Here is a 17,226-nt window from a genome sequence, read left to right as displayed (position 1 = left end):
GTACTTGCACAGAGATTTTGAAGGAATTCGGCAGGCAGGTTGTTCCAAACATCTTGGAGAACTAAACACAGATCTTCTATAGACTTGTGCAAATATTCTGTTTTCTCATGTAATCCCAGATAGATTTGATGATGTTGAGATCAGGGCTCTGTTAGGGCCATATTTTTTAAGAAACTCGGCAGATTGTTCCAAATATCTTGGAAAACTAACCACAGATCTTCTATAGGCTTGTGCAAATCTTCTGTTTTCTCATGTACTCCCATACAGCGGCCCGATGGTCTCTTTGGTCCTTGTGTCTTTATGCTACTGCTACCACTTTACCCTAAGGAGTTTTCCAATATACTATTTGACCCTCCCCTCTGGATTTGGAGGACTTCTCTTTGCCCCTTAATTTTTTATTTTATTTTATTTTTTTTAAGTCCCTCTTGACCATTATTATTATTGCCCTTGTTTATGATTTTCTTTTAATCTATTATGAATCCTAGGACTGGCTTTATGTGGCATTACCCTCCTCCCATTTTCCCCTTCCCTTTTTCTTCTCCCTCTCTCCTATTTTGGTGTTTGTATTTTGTCTTGTTTGTTGTGTAAAAAATGTTTTATGGTTTATTTTGTATTGTGTAAAAAAAATAATAAAAAATGTTATTGTTTAAAAATATGTAATCCCATGCAGATTTGATGATGTTGAGATCAGGGCTCTGTTGGGACCATATTTTTTAAAGAATTCGGCAGGCAGGTTGTTCCAAACATCTTGGAGAACTAAACACAGATCTTCTATAGACTTGTGCAAATCTTAGTTTTCTCATGTAATCCCAGACAGATTTGATGATGTTGAGATCACAGCTCTGTTGGGGCCATGTCATCAATTTTAGGACTTTTGTTCTATTCTAAAGGCCGCTTTACACGCTGCGATATCGGTAACGATATCGCTAGCGTGGGTACCCGCCCCCATCTGTTGTGCGACACGGACAAATCGCTGCCCGTGGCGCACAACATCGCCCGGACTGTCACACGTACTTACCTGCCCGGCGACGTCGCTGTGACCGGCGAACCGCCTCCTTTCTAAGGGGGCGGTTCGTTCAGCGTCACAGCTGCGTCACTGAACCGCCGCCCAATAGAAGCGGAGGGGCGGAGATGTGCGGGACGTAACATCCCGCCTGCCTCCTTCCTTCCGCATAGCGGCCGGGAGGCAGGTAAGGAGAGGTTCCTCGTTGCTGCGGTGTCACACGGAGCGATGTGTGCTGCCGCAGGAACGAGGAACAACCTCGTTACTGCTGCAGTAACAATTTTTGAGAATGGACCCCCATGTCACCGATGAGCGATTTTGCACGTTTTTGCGACGATGCAAAATCGCTCATAGGTGTCACACGCAACGGCATCGCTAATGCGGCCGGATGTGCGTCACCAATTCCGTGACCCCAACGACTTCGTATTAGCGATGTCGTAGCGTGTAAAGCCCCCTTAAGCTGAAGATGGGTCTTAACATTTGATTTGATATTTTCTGTTTGTTTGGGGTCGTTGTTCTGCTACAAATTGATTATGATGCCAATCATATGATGCATACCTTTAAGCATCTTTGGGATGATTACAATGTGTTTCTAGTAGGACAAAGTAGTCATGTTGTCTTAACTGATTCCATGCATGCCTAAAATGTACCATACTCATATTGATATATCTGAAATTTTAGCGGTTATGCGCAAAGGGTTATTTCCAAGATAGTAAATTTTCTGCAGAGACTCATTCTAGGCATCACTAATGGTCCCAACACTCTAACCTTCGATGATCAGTAAGTTATACCAAATAATAGTGTTTGATGGATAACCTACTATCTTGTGAAAACCCTTTTATGTTATAGCAGATACTTGATGATGTCATGGAACCATAAGTCCTTGTATAACATGTTATTCTAAAACGTTAACTCATTTTCTCTTTTTTTTGCAGAATGTGTTATAAACAGCCAGGAATGGACTCTCAGCCGCACCACACCTGAAATACGAGTGGTGAGTCATTTACGGTATATGTTCATTTCACGTAAAGTGCCATGTTCTTGTATTTCTCAGTAGATGGATAACGGTTGTGTAAGGTTCAGGAGGCTTTCCAAGAAAAAGAGAAAATTAAAGGGGATGTCCCACAAACAAAGTTAATTTTAATCAATAGATCTTGGAATAATAATTAGTTCCACTATTAGATGTTTTTGTTCCTGAGATGAAATAATCTTATACTTGTGTCCCTGCATTGTACTGTGTAATGGCCGTGTCTGACCGTACATGGTCACATGGTCTGATCATACCATGATAGATGATAATAGATAGACACATGATAGATCATACCATGATAGATAGACCATACTATAGACATGGTCTGATCATACCACATTTCCAGGGCTAGCGAAGAAGTAACAAAGTATAAACATTACAGCACGAGATATAATAATAATATTTATTCACTTATATAGCGCTATTGATTCTACAACGCTTAACTTATCAGCAACACTGTTCCCATTGGGGCTCACAATCTAAATTCCCTATCTGTATGTCTTTGGAGTGTGGGAGGAAACCGGAGAACCCGGAGGAAACCCACGCAAACACGGAGAGAACATACAAACTCCTTGCAGATGTTGCCCTTGGTGGGATTTGGACCCAGGACCCCAACGCTGCAAGACTGCAGTGCTAACCACTGAGCTATTGTGCTGTCCTGAGATCCAAATAATTCTTTCTTTGAGGTAAAACATTTTTTAAAAACTGGCAGGAAAATGTATTACTTCACAAAAAGAATCATCTATGATCCCATGCTATAATGTCTGTATACTTTTTTACATTCTCCACTGCCCAGGAGCTGTGGAATGATCAGACCATGTCCCTGTACAGTCAGACACAGACATTACACAGTACATAGTAGGGACACATATATAAGATTATCTCAGCACAGGAACATTTTTTTTAAACATCCAATTGTGGAAATAATTATTATTCCAATATCTATTGATTAAAATGAACTTTCATATTAACTTTGTTGATGGGAAAACCACCTTAAACTTGGTAACATATTACAATAGTTTTTCCTATTAAATCTACGTTGAATCTGTATTGAATCTTATTTTTCAACTCCTCGAAATGTCCAAGAAAGCAAAAAAACAGAATGTTATGTAGACAAAAGGGAGGGACAAATGCAAAGAGTCTGCTTAACAGGAAGAGTTCAATAATAATCAAAACATGTCAGCTCCCACCATCGCCATCCTTGAATGACAGTTTATTTACTTTTATGATGCTGAAATCTGTTAATCGACAGCTGGAGAGAGAGGAACAAGAGAGCCGGCATATTGGGAACATTGGACTCTTCCTGCACAGCAGACTCTTTGCTGACTACATGATGCAAAGTTTAAAGAGTGACGGTCATCACAAAATTACTGTTCAAACCCAGCACAGGGGCTCAGTGCACCATTGTCTGCTAAGCAGCTTAATGCAACTTCTCATCTACTTAATTTCCATCCATGTCTGGTCCTCTTCCTTGATTGATAGCTCTAGCTTTATAGGAGCCAGAGGAGGGTGTAGATTAAAGGAAGCCAAGATGAGCTGATCTGCTTGGCCATGCCAAGGGTGCACCTATTGCCTATGCTTGGTTTGAACAGTCATACTTCCTTTAAGATAAGTTCCCATATACAGGTTTTGAGAGACAGAGCGAGCAATATATTAGCCCTGATAAGTTCCCTTTAAAGGGAACCTGTCACCGGATGTTCATAATACTTACCTAACGGTCGGTGCAGAGCAGACTGATCAGATGGACGTCTCCGTTCTCCGGGTCCCGCGCCTCCTCTTTCGGCCATCTTTGTCCTCAGTCTTCTGAAGCTAGTGCGGATGACGGGTTCTACGTCATCTACACTAGCCGACATTGAGGTCCTGCACAGGCGCACTTTGATCTGCCCTGCGCGGGACCCGGAGAACGGAGATGCCCATCTGACCAGTCTGCTCTGCACCAACCGTTAGGTAAGTATTATGAACATCTGGTGACAGGTTCCCTTTAAAGATGACCAGAGATGGGCAAAACCACAAATATTTGGGACCAGCGGGTCCAACTGGATTTTAAAAACCCCTCTGTTTGGGACTGGAATTAATCCTGAATATCTGCCGAGGCACCGATCCCCATATATACAGTTAGGTCCAGAAATATTTGGACAGTGACACAAGTTTTGTTATTTTAGCTGTTTACAAAAACATGCTCAGAAATACAATTCTATATATAATATGGGCTGAAAGTGCACACTCCCAGCTGCAATATGAGAGTTTTCACATCCAAATCGGAGAAAGGGTTTAGGAATCATAGCTCTGTAATGCATAGCCTCCTCTTTTTCAAGGGACCAAAAGTAATTGGACAAGGGACTCTAAGGGCTGCAATTAACTCTGAAGGCGTCTCCTTCGTTAACCTGTAATCAATGAAGTAGTTAAAAGGTCTGGGGTTGATTACAGGTGTGTGGTTTTGCATTTGGAAGCTGTTGCTGTGACCAGACAACATGCGGTCTAAGAAACTCTCAATTGAGGTGAAGCAGAACATCCTGAGGCTGAAAAAAAAGAAAAAATCCATCAGAGAGATAGCAGACATGCTTGGAGTAGCAAAATCAACAGTCGGGTACATTCTGAGAAAAAAGGAATTGACTGGTGAGCTTGGGAACTCAAAAAGGCCTGGGCGTCCACGGATGACAACAGTGATGGATGATCGCCGCATACTTTCTTTGGTGAAGATGAACCCGTTCACAACATCAACTGAAGTCCAGAACACTCTCAGTGAAGTAGGTGTATCTGTCTCTAAGTCAACTGTAAAGAGAAGACTCCATGAAAGTAAATACAAAGGGTTCACATCTAGATGCAAACCATTCATCAATTCCAAAAATAGACAGGCCAGAGTTAAATTTGCTGAAAAACACCTCATGAAGCCAGCTCAGTTCTGGAAAAGTATTCTATGGACAGATGAGACAAAGATCAACCTGTACCAGAATGATGGGAAGAAAAAAGTTTGGAGAAGAAAGGGAACGGCACATGATCCAAGGCACACCACATCCTCTGTAAAACATGGTGGAGGCAACGTGATGGCATGGGCATGCATGGCTTTCAATGGCACTGGGTCACTTGTGTTTATTGATAACATAACAGCAGACAAGAGTAGCCGGATGAATTCTGAAGTGTACCGGGATATACTTTCAGCCCAGATTCAGCCAAATGCCGCAAAGTTGATCGGACGGCGCTTCATAGTACAGATAGACAATGACCCCAAGCATACAGCCAAAGCTACCCGGGAGTTCATGAGTGCAAAAGAGTGGAACATTCTGCAATGGCCAAGTCAATCACCAGATCTTAACCCAATTGAGCATGCATTTCACTTGCTCAAATCCAGACTTAAGACGGAAAGACCCACAAGCAAGCAAGACCTGAAGGCTGCGGCTGTAAAGGCCTGGCAAAGCATTAAGAAGGAGGAAACCCAGCGTTTGGTGATGTCCATGGGTTCCAGACTTAAGGCAGTGATTGCCTCCAAAGGATTCGCAACAAAATATTGAAAATAAAAATATTTTGTTTGGGTTTGGTTTATTTGTCCAATTACTTTTGACCTCCTAAAATGTGGAGTGTTTGTAAAGAAATGTGTACAATTCCTACAATTTCTATCAGATATTTTTGTTTAAACCTTCAAATTAAACGTTACGATCTGCACTTGAATTCTGTTGTCGAGATTTCATTTCAAATCCAATGTGGTGGCATGCAGAGCCCAACTCGCGAAAATTGTGTCACCGTCCAAATATTTCTGGACCTAACTGTATCTATGGAAATGTGCCACCCCCATGCCAGCAGCCAGTGCTGCTCAGATCCGGATCTACGGTATGGCTCGAGGGGTTCTCCGAACCCGGGGGTCGCACAGACGCTTCGAATTAAAGGGGGACGTATATGTACAGGGATTTGCAATAAACTGTCTGTGACGCCACCCACGGTGTGTGGTGAGATGTAGCACCTGCTGCTGCTCCTGTTGTGGGGTACCCAGGGGAAATGTGATGGCAGCTAGATGTTAACCCCTCCGTGGGTAGCGATGGATGCCCCGGGGCCCAATGTCTCTGTGCAAGGGATGATAACGGCAGGGGCCGGCGCACCCGGTCAGACCGGGGATGTTACTCACAGTTGAATAAATCACACAAGTCCTTTGGTAAACCAAGGTGATGGTGGCTGGTTGCCGCAGACGGGTGTATCTGGTCCCACACCTGGGCCGGTGGTCAATGCCCCTTTCCTCTGCACCTTGTGTTTTCTGTGGTGGACTTCCTGGTGTGTAACGCAGGAGTGCGCTCCCGGTCCTTTGGTTGGGAGCCGTGCCCATAAGACGCTGACCCGTAGGATCTACTGGGCCCTGGCGGATGCCCTATTCCTCTCTGTGGGTGGTTGTCTACTTTTCGGGACTTAGGTTGGGACAGGACGGGACGGGTCGGACCAGACCACCTTCCCACCGCTCCGCCCACCCAAAACAACCTGTTCCCTGGTGCCACCACTAAGCACTGGTGCACACTCCTTTGCCCAAGTCCAGGAACGGGTCCGGGTGACGCCCACACGGGCCGGGTAAAAAGTTCCTTACCTAGCAGTCTTTCTCACGAGCCCCAAGTTCGGGGACCCCTGGCCTGGAGGGTAGTCACCGGTTTTAGTAGTGACTGGGCCTCGGCCGACTCTACCGCAGGTCCTTCCTCCAATCAGCCTCTCCAGAGACTGCGGCAGGAAAAGAAAGGTGGTCGGGGATTATGTACAAACATTGAACACCGCTGCTTCCTTCTGCAGCTTTCCCACAAGACCGCCACTGGACAGCACCGGTCCCCAATGCCACCTTCACTCACGGGTGGCACTGTCAAAAAGACTCCGTCTTCTTGCTGCTTGCGGTGCGGGTACGGATTCTCCTCTGGACCTGGCTCCATCCTCCACCAGGGGCTCCGACCCCTGATGTCCTCTTCACTTCAAACATGCAGGGTTGAAGACGTTCAACAAGAACTTTTCCAACTTTTCCAACTGCTCTGCCACCCTCTACCTGCTGTGCAGATGGCGCTGTGCAGATGGCCTCCTCTGGGAACATGAGGACATTCAACAAGGGTGGCGGGTTCAAACAGTTAACTTTTAACTTGTAACTTTGAACTTTTCATAGATAGACTTACGGGTTCCGCTACCACTGCTGCATAGGGCCGTACAGCTCACTCTGCGGCCTGGAAACAGCATCCCATGGACCAGCCGCAGTACATCCCGGAACTGTGGGCTTCCATCGGGAGCGGAGGTGGTATAGCAGGCAGTGATGTTACTTCTGGTAGCTGTGTCGGCCGACACACCTTGGCCCTGCTGGGAACGGGCTCCGGCTCCGGGCAGGTCAGTGAGGCCAGGAGGGTCTCTCCCCCGACGCGGCGCTGTCTCGGTGGCTCAACTCTCGCAGGCCCACACCACGGCCACCATTCTCCGGATATCCGCTTCCTGCCCTCAATTGGTTAATTAGCTAGGCCGTTGGTGCCGGTCCTGGCTTCAGGGTCCAAGTGCCCCTTTTGTGCATGGTTTCCGGGTCGGTTCTCCGGTGTCGGTACCGGCGGGCTACAACCCTGACCCGGTCCACCTCGGATCTCCGGCAGCCGTCTCTCCGTCTCTTGCTGGCGCTGACCACTGTCTGCCACCTAGCCAAGGTGTCAGGGCTCCGACCCTGGCACCTGTCAGCTTGAACTTCAGGCCTTGACTGCCTGAGCTCGCCTCCTCCACTCCACTCTGAACTTGACTCTAGACTTATCTTATCTGACTGTTTTCCCGCCCCAGGCTCTCCAGACCCCTAGGTGGGTGTTCTCCATCTGCCTGGTCCCGCCCACTGGTGTGTCTGTCCTTCCCTGAGGGGGGTGACTAGGGTTTCAGGTAGGCTGATTTAACCCTGTGTGGGAGAGGTGTTGTGCGGGGGCCTAGCTGTGTGACTACCTGGTTTTGCCAGGGCGTCACAGAGACCCAAATATTGTGCTTTAAAATGGTGGTAGAAAGGTATCCGGTATGGATCCCAAATTTTACAGTTCGGGTCCACCCATCACTAAACATGACCTGTCACTTGCTCAAAAAAGTTGAGTTAAATACTTTTTAAAAATGCCTGAGCTCCCCTCACTGCCATTTTTTTGTGCATTGTGGCTAGATTGCAGATACTCACATTTGATGTATTTTGAGTGCAATATGTGAAATCTCTTCTTTGCAGTCCAACATGGCATTTCTTCATAGTCTTTTCTTAAGGTGTACACTTTCACTTCTCTCGCCACGATTTTACTAATCACAGTTTGTCAACTGTTCTAGCAGTCCAGCAGTATCAGAAGTTGGGAATGGCAGTATATGGGAGTGAGGTGTGAAAACATGTGCCCCCAAAGAAAAGTGAAGAAACGCCCAACTGGACTTTAAAGCAAAGACTACATACAGTACAATCCCAAAGCAACAAATATGAATATATCTGCAAAGCTGTGATGCAACGTGAAACGGGTTATTAAACTTAATGTTCTTTGAGCAAGTCACAGGTCCTCGTTAAAGTTATCTTGATCTTCATCTATTTGAAAAAATAAAAATCAGAAATTTTAATGGAACATTGTAGAAAACACAAATCTATTTGTGCGTATAAGCAGAAACCTGACAATGCAGGGCAGTGGGCAGGGAGAATCCACCAGTGACCCGCCTGTCTGACTAATCTACAGCGCGGCTTTGTCACTAACGGCTATTAAAAGTATGAGGCTCTTCAGAGTCAGACATACCTGACTGAGTTCTTACAGCCAGTGCCTGATACTTTCTGCCTAATCCGTGGGCATTATGTATCAGCTGTCCGGTTCTGTTTAACAGCTTATCTGCATATAAGGCAAACATGGATTTCCCTGGAATAGGTTGCAGATACCAAGGTATCATATGGTACCATCTTCCTACGACCTACAGTACATTTCAATGTAGATGGCTTAGGAAGGTTAAAGTTACAGTTTCCCTTCATGCAACCACTTTTTACTGTATATGGATCAACAATGCTCATATGTGAAATTTTGTAAAAGAGCCCAAAGAAATATCCAAATATATTGTTTTAGGGTCGTCAATAAGTATCTATATCTTTTATACTCATATGGGTAAAAGATGTAAACAAACTATCAAATTGAATTAAACAAGATTAATGGTAAAGGAGGAGCTGCCGGGAGCGGAAGTCCGAAGTGAGTACATGCTGCGGCGAGTGGTGATCAAAGCCTGACGTCTATCGTACAATACCAGGCCCAGGCTGCAGGTCGCCGCTCACCGTCACCGTGTTCAGGGAGAAAGTGGAGCGCACAGTATACGCTGTGGGCTCCACAAAGATGGCGCTGATCATCTCCCTCTGCTTTGATATGACAGCCCAGGGGGCATGTCCAGAGAGTAGCCACAATGGAGGAGATAGGGTCGGATGCCGAGAATTAGCCCTTATGCACAGGGATGTAAACAGCAAAATAAGAGGCTAAAATATAACCTTTATTGTGAAGTTATTAAAATGCTATAGTATTAGGTAATTAGGTAACCAAAAGCCTCCCTGGGTAACTGACAATATTTTACTTCAGATATAGACCACATAAAAGTATAATATATTCATGTAGTCCACCCAGAGACGCCACTGACATAACAAAATCAACAAAAAAAACCAACAAAACAAACATAAATTGTGTGATTACTTGAAGCAGTAATATGAACAGTGGTCCAGCAAGAAGATAACCAAATAATAAAAAAAACACAAAATAACCAACAAAAATACCGATTGACAGTGGTCAATAAGCAAATGACACCATACTATTCATTAGCAGTGCAAATGATAAGTAAGGAACATTCTCAACGGATTGTTGGAGTATGGGGTGAGTCAGCGTCTCCTTCATGAGAGTCCTCCAGCCTCCATGACATTACTGGCCCCATTTATTCCTGAGAGACTCATCTTGATCTGTCACCACAAAACAAGGGCAGACCACCGGTCACACCGCTCTGATCCCTGGAGACCACAACATGTAAGGCTATTATGCTATCCTGAAAAATGAAAAATCTCCTGATGAGCTTCGTTGTTTATTTATATGGAACGAAACGCGTTGAGATGAAGAGATAAAAAATATTTTTTCTGGGCACCTGTCTTGGACACAGAAATTTCAGATAAGTGCAGAAAGCTCTATTGTTAAAAAAGGTTTTGTTTGATTGATACCTAGTAATCACTGACCAGAATTTCAGGGCCTTATTTAGGGCCAGCCGCCGAGGAATGGGGGCACCGTAAAATAAGGGTGTACTCCATTGCCAGGCAGGAGTGAGATGATTGAGGGAGAGCTTTATATCTGAAAACATATCTGTGTTTATTTCTTGTCTTATTGTTTGGGTGTCTGAGATATAGGTAGTCCTTACCACTAGAGAGACTTTTTTGAATATTGTTGAAGAGGGTGAGAGAAGGGATTTTTAAGGGAGAGCCGCCGAGGAATGGGGGCATCGGTTAAGTGAGGATGTACTCCATTGACAGGCAGGAAAAGTCCTGGTTAGGGGAAGCTTAAGGACATGGCCATTTTTTCTACCTGTCTCCCTATATGATTGATGGAGTATTGCTCTAAAGTATGGTAATTTCCCTCCCATCCACTCTCTAAATAATCTCAACTATAAGTGGCTTAGACACCTTCTTACATTTTCACTATATATTTGTTGTTTGTCTAGGTCTGGGAAATAAATTTTAATGTATATAAATAAAGAAAAACTTTTAATGAGTTATTAATTGAAATTGGGTATATTCTGACACAACGCTTTACTTGTATACCAGTCAATAATCGTTTTTTCTGAGTGTTTTTCCTGGAGTATGGGGTGAGTCAGCGTCTCCTTCATGAGAGTCCTCCAGCCTCCATGACATTACTGGCCCCATTTATTCCTGAGAGACTCATCTTGACCTGTCACCCCAAAACGTCCGCCCTAACAAGGGTAGACCACATCTAACTCTATTAATTAATCCCTTATACATTCACTGGCCTTGGCCCGACGCGTTTCATCGTCACTGAATCATCAGGAGGCTCCGGTATACAGTAGGGGTCAGAGGTTCTGTCTCCCAGCTCCCAGGCAAAATGAACTGCGAATCCACTGGCAGCTGCCGTATTTGTGGTGTGTAACTGTCGTTACACACTGCAAATCCAAGAAGGCAGCACCCAGTGTTTCAATAAAAATAGAATTAAATAAAAACTAAATAAACATGAGTTTAATCTTGTATTAAAAATAATTGTTTCCATAATCAGTAAATATTCATACAAAAACTACATTCGCGGCACATTCTCTTCAAATATTTTTTTAGTAACACATTTTTCTCTTTTATAGGGTGTTTTGGGCAACATCAAAAGTGGAAAATCTTCTCTTGTTCATCGATTTGTTACAGGATCCTATTTGGCATTAGAAGCACCAGAAAGTAAGTTTTATTTAATCTGTATACTGACAAAATAGTTACAGTCTATGTACTTTTACTATATGTCCTCAACCTGACTGAGATTTCATATTTTCCCCGGTGATTATGGTGAATACATTTTAGATCCATGGAACATACACATTTGTATTATATGGTTAGTCTACAGTATACAATAGCTGAAAAATTGGTATATAGGTCCATGTAAGGTGAGACTTACTTAGGCCCATCTAGTATATGTTTTTTTAATGAGGACGTATACATTTGGATGTATTATGTAATAAGTAATAATATGGTCCTAGTCGACTATATTTCTATGACCCCTATTTCATACATGGAAAAGTTACTTTCTGCTGGATTCCATCACATACTCCATAAAATACCAGATTATAAGGCAATTCTATCTTACAAGCATTTCTTCAACTGGAGAATATCCCTGCAATATGTTACAGCATGGTGGTCCCATATGGCAATACACAAAGTGCTACTGAGCATTGGGTCTATGTGTGCCACCACAAGGGCCAGCAGATTGCCCTGCTGTAAGCATAATGAAGTGTTTTCTGATTCAGAAAGGTACTGATACAGTATCAAATAAAAAGAAAAAAAAATACTTCTCAGTTCACCCACATATAGGTGAAATCATGAATCCTTCTCCACAGATGTAGCAATGCACGGAAAGAAAAATCCAGCTGGTCAACCGGGAAGAAACATTGAAGATAAAATCAAGCAAGCCCATACTTAATACATTTTAATTTTACTCAAAAATTGTTAAAAAAACATAGTGGCACACACAGCTGGAAGCAGATCAATGTGAAAAGCACATGGGATCGGTAACGCGTTTCGAACCAGCCCGGTACTTATTCATACCATGATATTATGGCATGACTAAGAACCGTTACCGCTCCCATGTGTTTTTCACTTTGATCTGCTTGCACCGGTGTGTGCCACCATGGTTTTTTTAAACGATTTTTGAACAAAAGGAAGATTTTTTTTAAGTACGGGATTGCTGGATTTTCTCTTCATATGACTGATAAAGTATATATTTGTCACACTAGGTACGAGGAAGTACCAAGCGCATGGTGAAAGGGAAGAGAAAGGAAATCCTCTGTCTAGGGAAAGGGAAGATGGTGACCCCTGACCGAACCTATTGCTGGTCCCTGGAGTCCCTCACCACCCTAGATAGCTTCCACACCTATGTGCTGAGCTGGATACCTCACCCTAGGTGTCCCTAGTGCTAAATAGGGAATGGATGGGATGAGCTCTTCGTCAACCCCACTAAACACTACAGAAGACACAAGGAGGACACACAGAGGGAAAAGCATGAACTACTTATCTACAGATGACTCAGGTCATCATCAATACCACAGAGGAATGAACTGAAGAATATCACCAGCACCAGTCCAAAGGAAAGATGGGGTATACAGTTAGGTCCAGAAATATTTGTACAGTGACACAAGTTTTGTTATTTTAGCTGTTTACAAAAACATGTTCAGAAATACAATTATATATATAATATGGGCTGAAAGTGCACACTCCCAGCTGCAATATGAGAGTTTTCACATCCAAATCGGAGAAAGGGTTTAGGAATCATAGCTCTGTAATGCATAGCCTCCTCTTTTTCAAGGGACCAAAAGTAATTGGACAAGGGACTCTAAGGGCTGCAATTAACTCTGAAGGCGTCTCCCTCGTTAACCTGTAATCAATGAAGTAGTTAAAAGGTCTGGGGTTGATTTCAGGTGTGTGGTTTTGCATTTGGAAGCTGTTGCTGTGACCAGACAACATGCGGTCTAAGGAACTCTCAATTGAGGTGAAGCAGAATATCCTGAGGCTGAAAAAAAAGAAAAAATCCATCAGAGAGATAGCAGACATGCTTGGAGTAGCAAAATCAACAGTCGGGTACATTCTGAGAAAAAAGGAATTGACTGGTGAGCTTGGGAACTCAAAAAGGCCTGGGCGTCCACGGATGACAACAGTGGTGGATGATCACCGCATACTTTCTTTGGTGAAGAAGAACCCGTTCACAACATCAACTGAAGTCCAGAACACTCTCAGTGAAGTAGGTCTATCTGTCTCTAAGTCAACAGTAAAGAGAAGACGCCATGAAAGTAAATACAAAGGGTTCACATCTAGATGCAAACCATTCATCAATTCCAAAAATAGACAGGCCAGAGATAAATTTGCTGAAAAACACCTCATGAAGCCAGCTCAGTTCTGGAAAAGTATTCTATGGACAGATGAGACAAAGATCAACCTGTACCAGAATGATGGGAAGAAAAAAGTTTGGAGAAGAAAGGGAACGGCACATGATCCAAGGCACACCACATCCTCTGTAAAACATGGTGGAGGCAACGTGATGGCATGGGCATGCATGGCTTTCAATGGCACTGGGTCACTTGTGTTTATTGATGACATAACAGCAGACAAGAGTAGCTGGATGAATTCTGAAGTGTACCGGGATATACTTTTAGCCCAGATTCAGCCAAATGCCGCAAAGTTGATCGGACGGCGCTTCATAGTACAGATGGACAATGACCCCAAGCATACAGCCAAAGCTACCCAGGAGTTCATGAGTGCAAAAAAGTGGAACATTCTGCAATGGCCAAGTCAATCACCAGATCTTAACCCAATTGAGCATGCATTTCACTTGCTCAAATCCAGACTTAAGACGGAAAGACCCACAAACAAGCAAGACCTGAAGGCTGCGGCTGTAAAGGCCTGGCAAAGCATTAAGAAGGAGGAAACCCAGCGTTTGGTGATGTCCATGGGTTCCAGACTGAAGGCAGTGATTGCCTCCAAAGGATTCGCAACAAAATATTGAAAATAAAAATATTTTGTTTGGGTTTGGTTTATTTGTCCAATTACTTTTGACCTCCTAAAATGTGGAGTGTTTGTAAAGAAATGTGTACAATTCCTACAATTTCTATCAGATATTTTTGTTCAAACCTTCAAATTAAATGTTACAATCTGCACTTGAATTCTGTTGTAGAGATTTCATTTCAAATCTAATGTGGTGGCATGCAGAGCCCAACTCGCGAAAATTGTGTCACTGTCCAAATATTTCTGGACCTAACTGTATAAGCACAGAGAGAATGCTGATGAACAGCAGCTGGGTGGAAGGCGAGCTCCTGCTGGGTCCAAAAGGGGAAAGGATGAATCAAGCAGGAAATCTACCTATACCAATGAATACTGACAGTAGGAACAATGGGAAGTCAGAGAGCATTCTGCACAGCCAAACACTATGATCTTCTATGGCCCGAAAACACATGACTATTTGTCACACATGACACACCCGTGACAATATTTGTCCACCATTTCTGCTGAAAAGCTATGTTCAAATATGGGCTGCTTAGTAAAAGCACAGTATGAACACAATATAAGTGTCCCATAGACATATGGCATAAATTACCTTGGATACACATGCCCCATTTTGAGAATCAGGGTACATGATGCTAGTGTGAAGGTGTTAATATGATAAAAATACAATGCATTCAGAGCTATGCTAGGTGAGCCAGTTTTTTCGATGAGCATTAACTTATGCTATCTAGTTCAATCAGTTCCCGGTTTCTCTATAAGCCTCCCACACACATACTCTGCTGGGTTCTTTATGTGCTGTTGCTTAAAGTAGCAAAAAGCTTTATGTTTTGTCAGCATGAAAAAAAAATTGCTTTTGCAAAGCCATAAAAGAACATCTCTTACTCAGAACATTAGAAAGGAAGGAATTCAAAAAAGTAAATTAATCACCTCTGCGTAGGCTCCCAGCATGAGAAATTCTATACTTTTACTGGGAACAGATTGGAGTTTTACTGATTTGTTGCTTTCTATTTACTCCTCATTAAAGGGGTTTGCCGCCCTCTTCTTAAACTTAATGTATGACTCCAATATGCTAAAAAATGAGAGCATATACCCCCTACAAGCCCCTGCTGCTCCTGCGACTTGCTGGCTGTGTCCCTTTCAGGGCTACATCTTTACTGTTTTGGCTGGCATTTCATCTGATCTGTGCAGCCAATTCACTGGCTGCAGTGGTCAGGTTCTGACCACACCAAAAGAGTAGTGGAAACCAAAAGAGGACATGGCAAACGGGAAGGAGGTACATTTGTGGGAGAATGAAAGAAGAAGGGGGGGGACTCGACACCAATACCACGGAATAAAATGCAGGAACTTTATTTCATCTTCTTAAAAATTCATCATGCAAAAATCTCCAGGCTTATGATTACAGACTGTTTTTATTCCCCTCTTTGTCCGAAACGCGTCAAGCCGCATGATGTCCAATTTGGAGCTTTTTGCTTGACGAATTTTTAAGAAGATGAAATAAAGTTTCTGCATCTTATTCCGTGGTATTGGTGCTGAGTCCCCCCCATCTACTTTCTTTTTTGCCTTGGATTACGGACCTGCCTGTCCGGTGGACTACGAGCATCTGCTTGAACCCTGGAGAGCATAACACGGGTGAGCTGAAAATTCTCTCTTTTCTTCTACATTTGTGGAAGAGTAGGTGTGGAAGAACACTTGTTAAACCTCATACACATGCTCAAGTGCACAAATTGTAAAACTATAGATCCATCTATTAACATTATATGGAACAGTAAGAAATAATAAAAGAACTGATACGTTACCAGTATGGAAGTTTCTCACAGATTCATGTACAGGGAGCCAGATTCTCACTCTCCATTAAATTCTAATCTGAGAACATTTTGACCATATGTCAGACTCATGAAGCATCGTACAATTATTAATGCGGTATAAAAGTAAATCTGTGAAAATATAGCATTACATGGGGGTGTAAAAACATCCATAGGGTAACATTTTTACCATACTGTAGGCATGTGTTATATGGAATTGGTATCGATCTGATGTAAGATCATGTTGGATACACTTTAGTACTCTACAAATACAGTATATCACAAAATATCTCCAATTTTTGTAAATAATTTATTATATCTTTACATGAGACAACACTATAACAGTATGATACAATGTAAAGTAATCAGTGTACAGCTTGTATAACAGTGTAAATTTGTTATGCCCTTTAAATAACTCAACACAGCCATTAATGTCTAAACTGCTTGCAACAAACGAGCGTACACCCCTTAGTGAAAATGTCGAAATTGCGCCCAATTAGCCATTTTCTCTCTACAGCGTCATGTGACTAATTAATGTTAGAATGACTTAGGTGTGAATGGGGAGCAGGTGTGTTAAATTTTGTGTTATCGCTCACATTCTCTCATACTGGCCACTGAAAGTTCAACATGGAACCTCATGGCAAAGAACTTTCTTTTGCCTTAGCATTGACATGCTCCTTCTTTCAAAAACGCAACATTTTTCCATTTCAGTCAGGAAAAAAAGGAATTGTGCGCACGTGATTTCCTATATGTAAGTAGTGGGACTCCTAATCTGGCAAAGCCTATGCACTAAGTGCAAGGCGTTTCAAAAGTTAAAAGGGGGGATTGCAATACACCATGGAATACATGTAGAGGATGGCCTCAGAAAATATTTTTTCCCCATTTGGAAGGCGTGGGACTCCTATACTGGTAAAGCGTATGTACTATGTGCAAGGGCTTCGAAAATTGTAAGGAGAAACTCCAACACACCCTGGAACACACATAGAGTAGGGTCTCAGAAAACATTTATATTTAGAAGGAGTTGGACTTTTTTGGCCAACAACAAGGAGTCCTGGAGGCCACTGCTCAGAGTACAAGTGGCACAAGGACTTTCAGACATCCAACTCTGTAGATAAGCTAGAAAAGAGAAGCGCTGATAGGGTTTTACCAGATCAAACACACGGTTAGCAAATGGTAAATGCACTCACCGATT

The 17,226-nt window shown here is 43.1% G+C and overlaps 1 protein-coding gene across 4 annotated transcripts in view; it reads left to right on the top strand.

Annotated features, from left to right (window-relative positions):
* Window positions 1-17,226, top strand: part of AGAP2 (ArfGAP with GTPase domain, ankyrin repeat and PH domain 2) — a 547,732-nt gene that overhangs the window by 364,444 nt on the left and 166,062 nt on the right. For all 4 annotated transcript variants that reach the window (XM_075337106.1, XM_075337105.1, XM_075337104.1 and 1 more), the window contains exons 2-3: window positions 1,939-1,997; window positions 11,337-11,424. In XM_075337106.1, coding sequence (XP_075193221.1) covers window positions 1,939-1,997; window positions 11,337-11,424 — 147 coding nt within the window. The remainder of the gene's footprint in view (window positions 1-1,938; window positions 1,998-11,336; window positions 11,425-17,226) is intronic.

This window comes from Anomaloglossus baeobatrachus, chromosome 2, assembly GCF_048569485.1.
Source record: "Anomaloglossus baeobatrachus isolate aAnoBae1 chromosome 2, aAnoBae1.hap1, whole genome shotgun sequence".
Classification (NCBI taxonomy): Eukaryota; Metazoa; Chordata; class Amphibia; order Anura; family Aromobatidae; genus Anomaloglossus; species Anomaloglossus baeobatrachus.
Note: the sequence above shows the minus strand (reverse complement) of the source record. Positions and strands in the feature narration are given on the sequence as shown.